The 17,166-nt window shown below is 36.4% G+C and overlaps 1 protein-coding gene across 8 annotated transcripts in view; it reads left to right on the top strand.

The window, feature by feature from the left end:
- The window catches only part of wnt5b (wingless-type MMTV integration site family, member 5b), a 312,897-nt gene that overhangs the window by 30,973 nt on the left and 264,758 nt on the right, over positions 1-17,166 (top strand). For 3 of the 8 annotated variants that reach the window (XM_058772671.1, XM_058772673.1, XM_058772677.1), the window contains exons 3-8: positions 1,492-1,908; positions 8,947-9,021; positions 10,161-10,316; positions 10,893-10,976; positions 12,986-13,153; positions 15,198-15,365. In XM_058772671.1, coding sequence (XP_058628654.1) covers positions 1,492-1,908; positions 8,947-9,021; positions 10,161-10,316; positions 10,893-10,976; positions 12,986-13,153; positions 15,198-15,365 — 1,068 coding nt within the window. Of the gene's footprint in view, positions 1-1,491; positions 1,909-8,946; positions 9,022-10,160; positions 10,317-10,892; positions 10,986-12,985; positions 13,154-15,197; positions 15,366-17,166 lie in introns of all 8 variants that reach the window. The other 5 variants (XM_058772675.1, XM_058772676.1, XM_058772678.1 and 2 more) reach the window with 2 other exon arrangements.

Raw genomic sequence — 17,166 nt, 5'->3', positions numbered from 1 at the left:
TTGGTTAATCATGCTGAAAAGGAAGCAACAGCACCTTCTTTTTCATGTCATAAGTTCATGAAGTTTGCTGTCTTCATGTGGAAATCAGACTAAAACATGCACAAAAATACGAATACTACCATCATTGTCATTGTACATGCCTAAATCGATCCACTCTCTGTCTTGTTACACCTGAGTGCATATTTTTGGCAATAACGTTTTCCTGCAGTGTAAGGGAAAAGGGTGCTCGTAACCATGGTGATGCCTGCAGATATATTCATGACTGTTCTTAAATTCATGCCCTCTGGCCTTCCTGAACACCTCCTTTTACCTTCTCCTTGTTCCAGCGTTGCTCCTCTAACTGTTTTTTTGGTCCTCTCTGAGGTGGATGGATAGCATGAATCCCTCTCCTTTGAGACTTGTTGTTCAGTGTGGTTGGAGAGCGTGGCCTGTATTTACCCCGGGGTCTCTAGAGAGCTGCTCCAGGTGGAAGTAATAGCCATCTGTCTTTAGAGCTAAAAAGCACTCAAACCCCCAGAGATTCAGTGTCCTGAGTAGATCCGTACAGCTGATGTAGTGCTTTGAAAAAAATCTCTGGAGAAGTCACACAAGGTTTTAGAGAAGTATTAATACGATCGTTTATATTCATTTTGTGTGTGGATGAGAGTATCTTAGCCTATCATTATCTAAATCAGTCTGTAGTAGTAGTAGTCATTCATTCATTCACTCATTCATTCATATTTTTGTTTTCATTTATTTTTAGTCTATTTTATTTGTTTTTGTTATTGTGTTATTTTATGTTGTTTTTATTAATTAATTAATTCAATTATTATTTATTTATATTTGTTTTATTAGTGTTAAATGTGTTTTATTTGTTTAGGTTTTATTTATTTATTTTCTTTGTTTCTGTTCTTATGTTTTCATTCATTCATTCACATATATTTGTTTTATTAGTGTTAAATATATTTATTTATTTTCAGTTGTTTTGTTTATTTGTTTGTTTTATTTTCTTCTTTCTTTCTGTCTTTCCTTATTTATTCATTCATTGATTCTTATATTCTTATTTTTGTACTTATTTATTTTTGTTTATTTGTTTATTTATTGTTTTTGTTATTTTATTTGTTGCATTTATTTATTTATATTTGCCTTTTATTTGTGTTTTTGTTTAGGTTTTATTATCTTTGTTTCTTTCTTTTCTTTATTTCTTTATTTATATTTTTAATTTAAGTTTTTATTTATGTACATCTGGTTTTATTTGTTTAAGTTTTATTTATGTTTGTGTATTTTAGTTTTTGTTTATTTTTAACTTAAATTAAAACATGCAAAAATATATATTTTTTAAAGTCATTAAGTAATTAAATTGACAGACTTAATATATTGTTTTAAAATGTGTTCATTCTTATATCAGATTAACATTGCCAGATAAAGCCAGAATTTTAGTATTGCTAGTTTGTTGCAAGTGACCGTTATTTACATAAGCTTTATCTCTTATTCATTTGTTTTTATCTTCAGCATCTCCAGATGACCATCCAGGCCCTCCAGGATGAGCTGCGGATCCAGAGAGATCTGAACCAGCTGTTCCAGCAGGACCCCAGCATTCGTCATGGCGAGCCCCTGACTGCCGAGCTGACCGAGGAGAACTTCCAGCGGCTGCATGGTGAGCATGAGCGGCAGGCCAAGGAACTATTCCTCCTGAGGAAGACTCTGGAGGAGATGGAGCTGCGCATCGACACTCAGAAACAGACGCTCTGCGCTCGAGACGAATCCATCAAGAAGCTCCTGGAGATGTTGCAGAGCAAAGGGCTGTCTGCCAAGGCCAGCGAGGAGGACCACGAGCGGACACGGAGGCTGGCTGATGCCGAGATGCATATCCATCACCTGGAAAGCCTTTTGGAGCAGAGGGAGAAGGAAATGGTCTTGCTGAGGGAGGTGAGAGCGCTAGTTAACCTCAGAAAACCATCAAACAACACTTATGCAACTTTTAACCTATTAAAGGGATAGTTGACCCAAAAATGAAAGTTTGCTGTTAATTTACTCCAAGATGGTGGTGACTATTTTTTTTTTTTTTTTTTTTTCTTGAGTAGAACAGTAAAGAAGATACGGTAACACTTTACTTAAAGCCTTTATATATAATGCGTTATTAAGGGTTATTAAAGAGTATAATGCATTGTAATTATTCATAATGTGCTTTGTAATACATTATATCTTGTCAAAATAATTATAAACTATAACAATTCATTGTTACACTATGCATTTTAAATTAATGTATTGTTATAATGAAGTGTTATGTGATTGTACAATGCATTATAAGGTGCATTACAAGGCATAATTAATGCATGAAAAATAAATTTATAATGAATTTTACATAAAGGCTTTAAGTAAATTGTTACCTGCTAAAGTCAGCGGCTTCCCGTTTTTGAAAATAAAAAAGCATATCAAGAAAAACAAAATGAATACCTGTGGCTCCTGACAATATATTGAGGTCTTATGAAGCAAAAACTGAACATTATTTACAACATTATTAACTGTAATCCCTAGCCAATCCCTAGCCTTTCTGCGAACTTTCCGTTTTTGATATTAGACATGAAAATGCAGTATCCAAACTCAAATTTTATGAATGCTTTGGAATATAGTTGGTCTTTTTTTAAAGACAATCAGCAGATTATTGCTAAAATTAAATTTCATAAAAATTTAATATTTATAGAAGTTTAAGTTTACTGTGAAGAAAATGTACTGTATTAAAAATATTTTATATAAAACAAATCCTTTATAAAATATTTTGGAATTCATAAAATTAAAGCTAGGCTATATGTCTTAACTAAGTTATGTTCCAAATTTGAAGTTGATATCACAAAAATTGAGGTTCCTGTGAGATTTTGTTTAGGCGCTATACCAAAAATAACCACCAGGTGACACCCAAACTCCATTGATTTTTTTTAAAAACATTTTCCTGTCACAAATATATGCAAACCCGTTTCAGCCACTGAATAAAAAAGGTAATTGCAACTTTTTATCTTGTAATTCTGACTTTTTTCACAATTCTGACTCTTCTCTTTTTATTTTTTATTAAGTGGCGGAAACGGTCTTCCATGCAAATGTATACATTTCTGTCACAATAGTACTTCTGTCAGAAATATGGACTATTGAGACTAAGGCCTTTTCAACAATATGTGTTTAGTCGAGATTAGAATAAGTTTTGATGATAAGATATTGTATTAACTTTTGTAATTTGACACTGCCCACCAGAGGGAGGAGCCAGCTAAAATAATTTAAAGTACCATTTCCATAGTAACGCAATTTCCCATTTCAAAACCACTTTCACAGGATGAATTTTGAGTGTTAAAATGATATGTAATGTTTACTAAAATTGACATTCAACAAATAGAAAAGTTTATACAAATCTGCTATTCAATAGCATTAAATGCATCAAACTTAGCAACATTTAAATGACTGTTGTGGATTGAATAACAGAACCAAACAGGTGCTCTGGGAACAATGCTGACAGCACTTGGTTATTTATCCAGAGATGATTTGCAGTGAAATGATTTGGCTTAAAGATTCCCAATTATTGTGATGATGAATCAAGGGCTCTAGATTAGTCATTTTAAACTGCACCGGACGAGCAAGGTTACCAAGAGAGAGCGAGAGCGGGAAACCTGTTAGAAATTGAAGGCATTGAACATTTGTTGCCATAGAAACGGGAGAGACTGAAAAGAACATTGATGAAAGGAGACACAGATGTTGCTGACTGAAAAAACTGTTAATGTGGCAGGAGACACATTTATCACATTAAGTTTATGAGTTTATCTCAAGGAGTTAAGCTGACTGAAGTTTATTCAAGTTCAACTGAAATTCCCAGTCAGTTTTGTTACATAATAGAGTTGTTTAGTTTGTAATACTTAACCCGGAAGAGAATTAGCTTCCCTTGTGAATTTCTAATAGGCTTTTAGTGTAGCAGTTTTTTTTTCATAAGTAAGATAAGACATTTATGTTTTGTTGACCGAAATATGGTCATACCTCAGACGTTGCACGTTGCTAATAAGTTGGACTCATGGATGTGATGAGTTAATGTCCTTGATGAATCCATTTGAAACCATTTTAGTGCTTATGCGCTGTTTGTATTGCTTAGTTTTTATTAGAACGAGATGCAATGCTGTCAGGAGGCTGTTATGTATTTTTTAAAGGAGTTCTGTCTGGCATTCCCTCTTTGTATTTTTGTCAGGCATCTTCTGAGACAGCCAGCAGTCAATGGCAGGACTTTGGCAACGGTGACATCTAGTGGCCAGTTAATAAAATGGCACATTCAACTCCATTGCACACACAGTTTATCACATTTTCTCAACTGGTTGTGGGAGACAATATGCAGAACTTTGAAAGGAATTGATAAAAAGAGCCATAGTACTACACTGCTATTGGTAGCTCCTATAATTATGCATTATAATTCTGTATAATAATTTGGTGATACATAATTGTCACAGAAAAGAAACCTTGACAGGCTGATCAGGGCATTATTTATTTACATAATGTCCACCTAGAATGCTTATTACATGGCTACAAACAACCCTCTGAACTACACTGTTCAAATGTTTGTCTGTCTAATTCTTTGTTTTTGAAAAGTATTTTATAGTCTTACAGAAATGCAGTAAAACAGAAATAATATTACAATTTCAGAATGATTTTCAGAATGAACAATCATATCAGAATGATTTCTGAAGGATCATGTGACCCTCAAAATTTAGCTGTGTCATCACGGGAATAAATTACATTCGGAGAGAAAAACATATATATATATATATATATATATATATATATATATATATATATATATATATATATATATATATATATATATATATATATATATATATATATATATATGAAATGTAATTTTATATTTATATTTTTCAAATGTAATATTTACATATACAATTAAAAAAAATATTTATTTATATTCGATATACACTGAACAAAATGATAAACGCAATACTTTTGTTTTTGCTCCCATTTTTCATGAGCTGACCTCAAAGATCTAAGACTTTTTCTATGTACACAAAAGGCCTATTTCTCTCAAATATTGTTCACAAATCTGTCTAAATCTGTGTTAGTGAGCACTTCTCCTTTGCTGAGATACTCCATCCACCTCACAGGTGTGGCATATCAAGATGCTGATTAGACAGCATGATTATTGCACAGGTGTGCTTTAGGCTGGCCACAATAAAAGGCCTCTAAAATGTGCAGTTTTACTGTATTGGGGGGGTCCAAAAACCAGTCAGTATCTGGTGTGACCACCATTTGCCTCACACAGTGCAACACATCTCCTTCGCATAGAGTTGATCAGGTTGTTGATTGTGGCCTGTGGAATGTTGGTCCACTCCTCTTCAATGGCTGTGCGAAGTTGCTGATATTGGCAGGAACTGGAACACGCTGTCGTATACGCCGATCCAGAGCATCCAAAACATGCTCAATGGGTGACATGTCCGGTGAGTATGCTGGCCATGCAAGAACTGGGATGTTTTCAGCTTCCAGGAATTGTGTACAGATCCTTGCAACATGGGGCCGTGCATTATCATGCTGCAACATGAGGTGATGGTCGTGGATGAATGGCACAACAATGGACCTCAGGATCTCGTCACGGTATCTCTGTGCATTCAAAATGCCATCAATAAAATGCACCTCTGTCCATACGCCTTCCCATACCATAACCCCACCTCCACCATGGGCCACTCAATCCACACCGTTGACATCAGCAAACGGATCACCCACACGACGCCATACACGCTGTCTGCCATCTGCCCTGTACAGTGAAAACCAGGATTCATCCGTGAAGAGAACACCTCTCCAAAGTGCCAGACGCCATCGAATGTGAGCATTTGCCCACTCAAGTTGGTTACGACGACAAACTGCAGTCTGGTCGAGACCCCGATGAGGACGACGAGCATGCAGATGAGCTTCCCTGAGACGGTTTCTGACAGTTTGTGCAGAAATTCTTTGGTTATGCAAACCGATTGTTGCAGCAGCTGTCTGGGTGGCTGGTCTCAGATGATCTTGTTGGAGGTGAAGATGCTGGATGTGGAGGTCCGGGGGCTGGTGTGGTTACACATGGTCTGCGGTTGTGAGGCCGTTTGGATGTACTGCCAAATTCTCTGAAATGCCTTTGGAGACGGCTTATGGTAGAGAAATGAACATTCAATCCACGGGCAACAGCTCTGGTGGACATTCCTGCAGTCAGCACGCTCCCTCAAAACTTGCGACATCTGTGGCATTGTGCTGTGTGATAAAACTGCACATTTTAGAGGCCTTTTATTGTGGCCAGCCTAAGGCACACCTGTGCAATAATCATGCTGTCTAATCAGCATCTTGATATGCCACACCTGTGAGGTGGGATGGAGTATCTCGGCAAAGGAGAAGTGCTCACTAACACAGATTTAGACAGATTTGTGAACAATATTTGAGAGAAATAGGCCTTTTGTGTACATAGAAAAAGTCTTAGGTCTTTGAGCTCATCTCATGAAAAATGGGGGCAAAAACAAAAGTGTTGCCTTTAGGGGTGTCCCCGACTAAGGATTTTCATAGTCGAATCGGGATTTATGAATCATGTGTTTGGGGGCGGGCAAAATACATTACCAAGAGTCAAGTCAGACATTCAACAGTCATAATACTGATGTTAGCAGACAATAACCTAACAGACGCCTCGCAGATACAAACGTAAATAATGTAAATAAAAACGTGGTAAATAATGTTTTATGTTTTGATTAAAAGATAGTTAACATTAAACGTCAGTGAAACCCTATTCACAACATTTTTTACAATAGTACTCTCATTATAACGTTATGTAGGCTATATGGCAGTTGTTATTAATGTTCTGCATTTCTGTTTTGAGCTGCACACGCTGAAGATGACCAGTAGAATGAAGTATATGATAGCAGGTTTTTAATCAATGGGATTTAACTCATTTATCTCATATAGAATACGCTTCGTTATTTATATAACATAACGCGCTGAAGAGATAATCACCATAGTAGCCTACTACAATGAAGTGCTTTGCTGCAGCGTGACTCAACCAAATGCATCTTATACGAGATAAATAATATATACACGATATATATATAAACTGGCTGAAATGTTTTGAAATCACTTGCACCTTACCTGATCGAAAAAATCCAGTCTTTCACTCTCTGCCTGTGTCAGTTTGAGTCTTTGTTAAAGATTTAAATCCCTGCCGTCAAGATGCTCCTCTGTCGTTCATGGATTATGGAAAGTCAAACTTAAATCTATAGGGGTGGTTGGATTTATTCACGCACGTTAAAATATTTATTTAAAGCTTCTTTCTTTTCAGATTCTTATTTACAGCATTATCTTAATAGGCTGTTATATTAACTTATTCGGAGAAAACCGGTAGTTCTATGTGAAATCAGACACTGAGCACCCCCATATAGCCAAAATGGCATGATCATAACACCACAGTGAATATACGACTGTGAGATTGGGAGTCGAATCAGGCTCCTCATATCAAAGTATCGAATCGTCGACTATTCGGGGCCACCCCTAGTTGCCTTTTATTTTTGTTCAGTGTATTTATAATTTTTCAAGTGTAATTTATTCTTGTGATGGCAAGGGTGAATTTTTCATTTTGATATGCTGATTTGGTGATCAAAAACATTTACTTTTTATTATCAATGTTGAGAATGATTTTGCGGCCTAATATTTTGTGGAAACTGTAATACATTTTTTTTTCAGAATTCTTTGAAAGATAGAAAGCTCAAAATAACAGCATTTATTTAAAATAATATTTTGTGATTATCATAAATGACTTTTACTGTCGATTTTGATCAATTTAATGCATCCTTATAGTATATAGTGTACTGTAGTCTCAGTGAGTTTAATGCCTAAATTTTTAGCTTTAAATGCTGTGGTGCATGATTAGAGCATTACAGGTGAAGTCTGGGCTAAACTAATGATTTGGACTGAGATCAGAAGAGCATTTTAGGTTATTTATTGAGGCCTCCAGTTGGATTTCAGAGAACAGGGGGGAAATAAACTAATGGCCCTTCTTTTAATCTGGTGATTTTAAAAATCTTCCTTTGCCAGCGACTTACTGGAACTGTTAGTAAAAATGGCCATGTCATGGAAAACTGGAATTTTCCCCTCTTTCATTCTTTTAAATGCATTTGGTGCATTAAATAGACATACTGTAACGCTCACACTGCAAACCTTTCCTTCAATAACCACCCAGATATTTCAGTGCCTCTTCTATATTCGGCAACAGTGTTCATTTACATATACAACTCTTAAAGGTACAGTGGGAAAACAGCCCTAAATCACATGTTTATAAGTAAACATAACAAATACGTTTTATTTTCCATGAGCGGTTTTGATTTCAACAACGTTCTCCTGGGAACAGATAGTAATATTGTAGCTCTGTTAGATGTGAATGTACAACAGCGTCTCTCAACAGTTACATTCACTGAAGCACTGAAGCTCTGCTTTCCATATGTTCCCATGACTCCACACGTGTAGATGCATGGCTGTTTTTCCATGCCTGTCTGTGTGCGTTCATATCTGATGTGTTTGGTGTCCAGACTTTGTGTCTGAGTGATGATTTTGAGGTCTTTAATTGCCTGGAGGGTGCAGGCTGGCTGCATCTCTTTGTGTTTGGTGGACGTTGCATTCACTCTATTTGTCAGTTGCTCGGTACATTTATCTTTTTCATAAGGGACTCAGTCATGCATAAACACTCATACCAGAGGACTGAAAATGTCTCTTCTGCCTCAGATGCAGTGATCTCTGTGTGCTGAGTTTATAGTCTGGCCATGTAAATTAGAAGTCTGGGTTATTTTATTATCAGTGTTTGAGCTGGACATAATGTGGGGCGGTATGGATCCGCATCAACTGATGGCTGTCGGTAGAGGAAGCTGTTATTATCCTGTGGTTTCACCTCACGATCCTCGTCTCATGTTTTCTTCTCAGGATCTCCATCGACGATTTGAGGGAGCTCCAGAATCTGCTAAAACCAAGGCCTTGCAGACTGTTATCGAGATGAAGGCAAGTGTGTGTGTGTGTGTGTGTGTGTGTGTGTTGTAAGTTGTAAGTAAATCCCAAACTTTTGTGTTCTTTCCAAGTAGGACAGCTTGTGGTTGCTTTAAAAATAATGTTACCTAAATTATAACTTTCTCATATTCCTGAAACTGTCATATTGGGTCAGTTTTGTAACTGTACACTACTGCTTAAAAATTAGTCCGATTTTTATTTAATTTTTTATTTTTGAAAGAAATTCATGCTTTTATTCATACACATTAAACCGATCGAAAGTGACAGTAAAGACATAAGATTTCTGTTTCAGGTAAATCCTGTTCTTTTGAACTTTGTTCATCAAAGATTCCTGAAAAAAATGCATGTTATTCTACAAAAATATTAAGCAGCATAGCTGTTTTCAGCACTGATAATAAAAATAAATGTTTCTTGAGCAGAAAATTAGTATATTAGAATGACTTCACAATATTACTGTTTTTGCTGTATTTTTGATCAAATATATGCAGTCTTGGAGAACATAAGAGATTTCTTTCATAGACATAAAAAAAAAATCTTACCAACTCAACTTTTGAATGGCAGTGTATTTCTCCCCAGTATTTTTTGCTTATAAGATATATTTGAAAATGGTATTTTAAAATGCTTTGTTCAGCAGAGATTAGAACGGATCTACAGTATATCTGCACCATCTCATTTATCAACATTATATTAATTTACTGGTATCTGCCAGTAAATATAATATTGAAATTATTAATGCAAACTCAGTTACATTTATACACTTTACATTTTAGATTACCTTTGTTCATATAGATTGCCTAATGTTTACTTAAAGTTTAATTGTAAAAAGAATAATAATTTAATCACAGTTAAATGTAGCAAATGTCTTTAGCAAATCTCAAAATGATCATTCATTTTTTCTTACTGTGCATTATAAACTTGTGGTGCCTAAATTCAATTGTGGCATTTCAAATTGATTTTAGATTGATTTTAATGTGTTTTTAAGCCGTTTATAGGTTATCGACCATAACATGAAAGCAATTATTATATTCATGTTTTAAACCAAAAGTTACAAACTTTTGTATAAAAAATAGATGAGACACTCCATTCCTCGGCTTTGTCTGTCTCCTCCTCAAACGTTTCTGTGATCTCTGCAGGACTCTAAGATCAGTTCTCTGGAGCGCAGTCTGAGGGACCTGGAGGACGAGATACAGATGCTCAAGTCAAACGGGGCTCTCAGCACAGAGGAGAGAGAGGAGGAGATGAAACAGATGGAGGTCTACCGCAGTCACTCCAAGTTCATGAAGAACAAGGTAGAACCTGCGGCTCATGGGAACTACAACTGTTTTGTTATGGTGCTTTTTTAACCTGTGCAGGTCACGAGTTATTTGAGCAGAGATTTATTGTTTTTGACTCTTTGTTAGGGTTGAGTATTACCAGGCGTCATGTGGTGTTGCTAATATTTACTCTTAACACTAGTGTTATGGTATGGTGTGCATTGCAGCTCGATAGAGAAGCATAAAATCACAAAAATTTTCATTTGATCTGGTCAAAACATTTTTAACATTTTTTTTATTTTTGCTTTTATAGTCTTTGTTTATTTTGTAATATTTTTAAATATAAGTATACATTTTATTTTTATTCTCTATTAAAATATTGTTTTTCTTTAGTAAACTTTCCATTTAGTTTTTAAAAAAATTACCCATTTTTATTGGCATTTAATTGCAGGTAATTGGCTAAATCATAATCGCATGGCCTGTGCGGTGAATGCTGATTGGTTTGGTTGCTGATGACATCACGTGATCTTGGGTGATGTTTGGTTGGGCGCAGGGTGTGCATGCGAGCTGGTGATTGGTGGTTGTTGCAGTAACAGCGCCCTCTCCTGACAGGTAGAGCAACTGAAGGACGAACTGGCGCAGAGCGAAGCGCAGGGCGAGGAGCTGAAAAAGCGGGCGGCTGAGCTGCAGCAAGAGGTCTCTGCCGTAAGAAACCCAGAGAACTGGATTAGAACACGCACAGCTCTGCTTGCCTCATCAGAGAGAGCATCTCGCCCACTCAGACACCCGATAGAGATTCACGCTAAGCCCGCTGACTGACTGGCACTTGAGCTCAAGGCGTTTATTTATTTTTTTCTTCAATAGATTCGCTGTATAAATGTCTTATTTACAGAAGCCTTGAAGGGCAAGGTGAATTTATTATTTTAGATATTTTTTTAATAAGCAATTTCATATATTATTTATGCCTTCTGCTCAAAAGCTTTTTTTGTAAAAGGACAAAAAAAAAAAAATCCCAATTATTTTAGCACATTCCCCATAATTATTTTTTTTCTTTCGCAACTCCAGGTGCTCTGGGGAAAACCCCCCCCCAAAAACAATGTGCCCTTTGTTGCTCTCAAGTATTGTGGAAAACTACTGGAAAAAAGTTTGTTGAGCAAAATAAACAATAAATTTCCTTTTTTTGTGGTTGCATACATCAGAATATGTAGTCTCAATATTGCAACAGTTGTTCCCTAAACAGTTGTTATATTAAAAAAATATAGATAGTATAAAAATATATAAAATATTTAAAATGGCAGTGCTATTTTAGTATATAGTATTTATTTAGTATTTATTAATATTTTGAATGAGCTTTTATTTTTATGTTTTCATTTTAATTTTATTTTAAGGTAAAGTAATTGTGCTATCCACCTAATTTTATTTTATATTTATTTCAATTACTAAAAATAATAATATAATAGTGTTAATAATAAAAGTGTTATTAAAAAAACAAACACTGCCTGTTTGTATCAGTCTCGTTTTCTATATCGCTGCATTCTCTCAATATTCTGATTAGTGGTCAGTCAATATACTGTAGGTTTTTTGTACTGATTGACCACCCTTTTTTTCATATAAAATTCAGCTTAAACAGAACTTGAAAAGGAAGTCATGGGAAATGTGTTCTTTGACACAAAGACAAACAGTCCCAACACTTGACAGCATGACCAATGGAGGGAGGGAACGGTAGAAAAGGTCCCGGGGCGGTGAAGGGAACTAATCAAAAATAATCGCTTTCGAGTCTCGACTGCGTATCAGTGGCTGCCTGTCGTCACAATAACAGGATCAGTGGGCGGCAGCGATTTAGGCCGGTGGGTGAAGTCTCAGGGTTTCTCTGATCAGGAAAGCAGAGTCGCCCAATGCTGTGCCGAAAGGTCTGACGCCACACTAGACTCCCACGGTGCTTTTCACCCATCTCGCTATCTTTTCCCCTCTCTCTTGTTTGTAGCGCTGGTTGGAGTAGAGCACTAATGTCCACGAGGCTTGATCTTTCTCTCTCTATCACTCTGAATTGTCTCTCTCGTCATCTCCTGTGCCTGTGCACGCCTGTTTTCACTAGGGTGACTGGCAGCCAGTAGAGTTACAGCTTTAGGCCACGCTAACCTGCTTTAGCTGCCCCAGTGCATGCTGGGAATGTCAAGACTGTGTCTTTATATTGGAGATGAACACTTGTCTGTTTTTTTAGCGTCTTAACTCTTTGTTTACTGACTCTTTATGGAAAATTTATTTAAATTTGTACTTAATTGAAAAGCTTGTGTATCTTTCAAGAATGTTTTTTTTTTTTTTGGGTGTTTGTTTTTTGTGAAAGTACTGAGCATTATGGAGTGCTATGTGTCCTTCACCCTTTTTGAGCTCAATACATCAAGTTTTCTATTTACAGGAATTTCTGTATGCTAAAATAACCTGGTAATGATCTGTGTTTCTGCAGTGTTTAATTCAACGGATCTGCAATTTAATTAGTCTAATATGTGTCTAGATTACCTTAAAACAGGGTAAAACTCCAACATCAGACTTGTCACTACAGATTTCATTCTGTTTCATGATTTTAAAGCAAAACATTGCTGTTTTTCAGGGTGTTTGTGTTTGGGATTTGACCAGAGATTGGAGGTCTGGTTTGAAGGAGGGTTTGAGTTTTCCACATACTTAGACCGAATGTTTGTCTTGCACAGATTGACCAGGTGAAGCAGGATCTCTCCAGGAAGGACACTGAGCTCTTGGGCCTGCAGACTAAACTGGAGACGCTCACTAATCAGTTTTCTGACAGCAAACAGCACGTCGATGTACTCAAAGAGTCTCTCACTGCCAAAGAACAGCGTGCTGCCATCCTGCAGACTGAGGTAAGAGTTACGTTATGGCAATGATTTGGCATTTTATGGTTGTATAAAAAAAAAAGAAATTCCCATATTTGTGAATTATATATCCCTTTTATAGATATGTGTATGTGTGTGTGTGTGTGTATATATATATATATATATATATATATATATATATATATATATATATATATATATATATATATATATACACACACACACACACACACACACACACACACACACACACACACACACACACACACACACACACACACACACACACACACACACACACACACACACACACACACACACACATATACACACACATATACACATATCTATATATATATATATATATATATAAAATAGTAAGGGTGTCAACGTTAACGCATGCGATTAATCAAAACAATTTTACGCTGTTTTTTTTTTTTTAACGCAGATTAATCGTTTGATAAGGTTTGACCCCAAATTCTTCCTGTCATCGCAGCGTGGAAGGTTATCTATCATTGTGTGATGAGGGTACAGTGAACCTGTGTTGCCAGGGCAGCGGCACAAGTGGGCTATTTTGAAAATACAGTCGCGGGAAAAATTACAGAGCCGTGGGTTGCGGTTTTTTGGGCTACTTTTTTAATGTACCGCGGCCGCCCAAAGTGTATATAGACAAATAAAACTAATGTGTATTATACTTGGAATGTATCCCTGGCAACTTAAGAAGGGAGAGGCGGTTGTAACATCATAGACAACGCGAGTTTCAGCAGAGCATACATGGCTTTTACACAGCAGAAATAAACATGACAACAGCCACTATAGATTATATAAGATAATAAACACACGATTCCGATAGGATATTTGTATGTGATTTTCTTGGATGAATGTGTGCATCTGAAATGCTAATTTGTGCAGCGATATAAAAGGCTATAAATAGCATATTTTAACAACAGTAAACGACCAAATTGCACATGTGATCGCAAAAGGAAGTTATTACAAACACTCGAATGGTGGTTTGAAGTGATTTCTGAGTAAAAGTGTACTATTAATCTCATAAATTGTCTTATGTAGCATGATGCTAATGTTAGCTCTAATGCAGCTGCAGAACAGGTCCAATTCTTCTTCATAATGCATTTTGTCATAATACTTCACATAAGGTCGCAAGAAATGTTTTGTTGTATTTATTTAGAAATACTTTTGATAATAGTTGGGTAAATGTTTACTGGGATTGAAGCGATGTGGCTTGGTAAACGTTTTATTGCCAGTTTAAAGGCTGATAATGGCTGAATAAAAACAAAAGAATAATAAGGATTATGTCTCATACCTGGCGGAAGTGTGAAAGGTTCTGTTTCTTTTAACTAGTTTGTCATGCATTTCTTTTTCAACACGTTTACAGGGAAATCCTAGTATTTTAAATTTGCGATTAATCATGATTAATCACAGTCCATGACTGTGATTAACGCGATTACATTTTTTAATCGGTTGACAGCGCTAAAAAAATTATATATATATATATATATATACACTGCCCGTCCAAAATGTGATCATCAAACACACCAATTAATTAATTAGCGGTACTTAAAATACAAAAATACTAGTTTAATAAATAAATACACCACTGTAATGAATGTAATAAAATACAATTTATGTATTTTATACTCTAAATATATAAATGATTCACAAACTTTATATTCCATTTATTATAATTGGTAGAAATAATGTTTCTTTTTGTCTTTTGTGTTGAAATGTTATTGTATTTTATGTATTTCCCTTCCTGACCATTAGGGGGCACTGTTGTATCAAACATGTTATTTGGCTGTTGTGAAATTGTATGAGCATGAATGGCTTCTTTGTGTGTTCTTTTAATTCTGTAGTTAGTCTATCATCACACTTTTTATCATAATCCAGTGTTACCAGTGCCAGCATGTGATTCATGGAGTTTAGCTGACGGTTAATGTGCCCTGACTGGCCATGTATTACTGGGTTCCTGTACATTGTCATGAATAATGGTGTTTTAATGTACAATAAGTGTCAGTTCATGCATCTGGATGAGCTTTGTGCCTGCGTATTTCAGGTCGATGCTCTGCGTTTACGTCTGGAGGAGAAGGAGGCTACGCTTAATAAAAAGAGCAAGCAGATTCAGGAAATGTCAGAGGAGAAGGGCACCCTGAACGGAGAAATTCACGACCTCAAAGACATGCTTGACGTCAAGGAGCGCAAGGTCAACGTGCTGCAGAAAAAGGTAAATGATAGACACTGCAGCAAAATTGTTTGTTGCTTAAAATCGAATCGCTCTCGGTAGGAAATAAAACATTGTGGTCAAAACCAACTTTTGCATTGCGGCAGTGTATGCATTTGTAAACAACACTGCGCCCTTCAAACGGGTGTCATTTTCTCCTTCTGAATGTAGATGGCACTGTTATGCCACGTTTGACGAGTTCTGGCGAAATGCTTGAGACCAGCCTCACCAAATATCCCTTTGTGTAAATTTATGATTTCTAAAAGTAGGGAAAAGTTGTGTTTGTGATGGCGACGGAGTCTCCTGTTCTCAGAAATGACACACACAGGCCGTTAACCTCAGGCTAACAGCGGGCGCCAAGGTTTATACGTCTGTTCTGCATCTTTCATATCCATGCAACAGCTGTTTGCTTCTGCCTCGAACCCACGTCAGATATACAGGAAGCCGTAGGTTTCGCCGCTCCCGCCGACATCGCTTTTCATCGTCAATATTTAGGGTGCAGCTTTGAACTTCATTTCACAATATACAATATTTGACAGAAATCGGCACTCAAACAGTGCCAGGTCCAAACTATCGCTGACATGTTTTGAGCTTGTCGTACCGTACTCTTTGAGTTTGTCAGAGGCTGTTTCCATACGGATTGTCTGTAGTTGGTCGTCCCATGAGACAATGCTTCGGCGGTCACATCCTACTATCAGTTTCAGTTCTTCTGCGCTGAGATCACAGGCTGTGCAAACAAGCCCCCCATCCGCAGCCTCATTAATCTTGAGTTAGGGATAGTCTGAGTGCACAGAACCCACCGTGAGCTCACCTTTATTGGGAAAACAGGAAGTTGTGTATCTCTCTAATGGACATTCCAGGGATAATGTTGCAAATCATGCTCCTAAGATCGCTGTAACTTGTGTCATATGCTATTTTACAACCAAGTTTCCCAAAAAAGCACATGGATCATTTGCTATAAAGTAGAACTCAAGTATGTTTGCTTGAATGGCTAAAAGCTCTACCTCTTTGAATTACGCTCCTTGTTTACAGGAAGTGGCTGTTGACTGATAACCGTTACCTTGGAAGAACTTTTAAGGTTGTAAATTTTGGTGGTGATTTTTGCGGAAGACAGACTTTAGGATATCGCTCCAAAGTCAAATGCTTTTTTTTTGCAAGTTTATTATTTTTTACAATTAAATTTATATTAATAAAATAGTGTCTAAATGTGTTAAAATCCCCAATATTTGTAAAATAATTGATATACTCACAAATACTACTTTAAGGCTTTTGTGAATTTTAAACAAATTGTTTTGTATACTTCCATGTTTTAAAGTGAATTGTGTTAAAAATAAGGTAGCTCTATTTACATCACATATAAGCAGTTTACAGTGATAAAACTATGCTTGCATACTTTGTTTTAGAAAAAAAAAAAAAAACGAATTTAATTTAAGAGTGTTTCAAATATGAAGACCTGACACTCTCTAATCGTTGTCTTTTTTCCCCGTTATTGTTTTTGTTTCTTTTTTGTCTTATTTTCTTTCTCTATTTGTCTCAACCGCTGTGCTTCTCTTCACAGTTTGAGTCTGAAAGCTTCTCGGAGTCATCAGGGGCACTATGAACTTTTTTTTTAAAGCCAAGTGCTCTCCCAAGCCACAGAAAGAGAAACATTTAGTTTCCATTATAGTGCCTGAGTCGCTCTGTATTGCCCCAGAGTTGTTCCTAATGGCCATAACACATTGAGACAGTGCTATGAAGGTATGCATGGGGCTTCTCAACAGGACACCATTCAACGCACAGGTCAAACACGAGAAAAGAGAAACTT

This window comes from Onychostoma macrolepis, chromosome 04 (genome assembly GCF_012432095.1).
Source record: "Onychostoma macrolepis isolate SWU-2019 chromosome 04, ASM1243209v1, whole genome shotgun sequence".
Taxonomy (NCBI): domain Eukaryota; kingdom Metazoa; phylum Chordata; class Actinopteri; order Cypriniformes; family Cyprinidae; genus Onychostoma; species Onychostoma macrolepis.
Note: the sequence above shows the minus strand (reverse complement) of the source record. Positions and strands in the feature narration are given on the sequence as shown.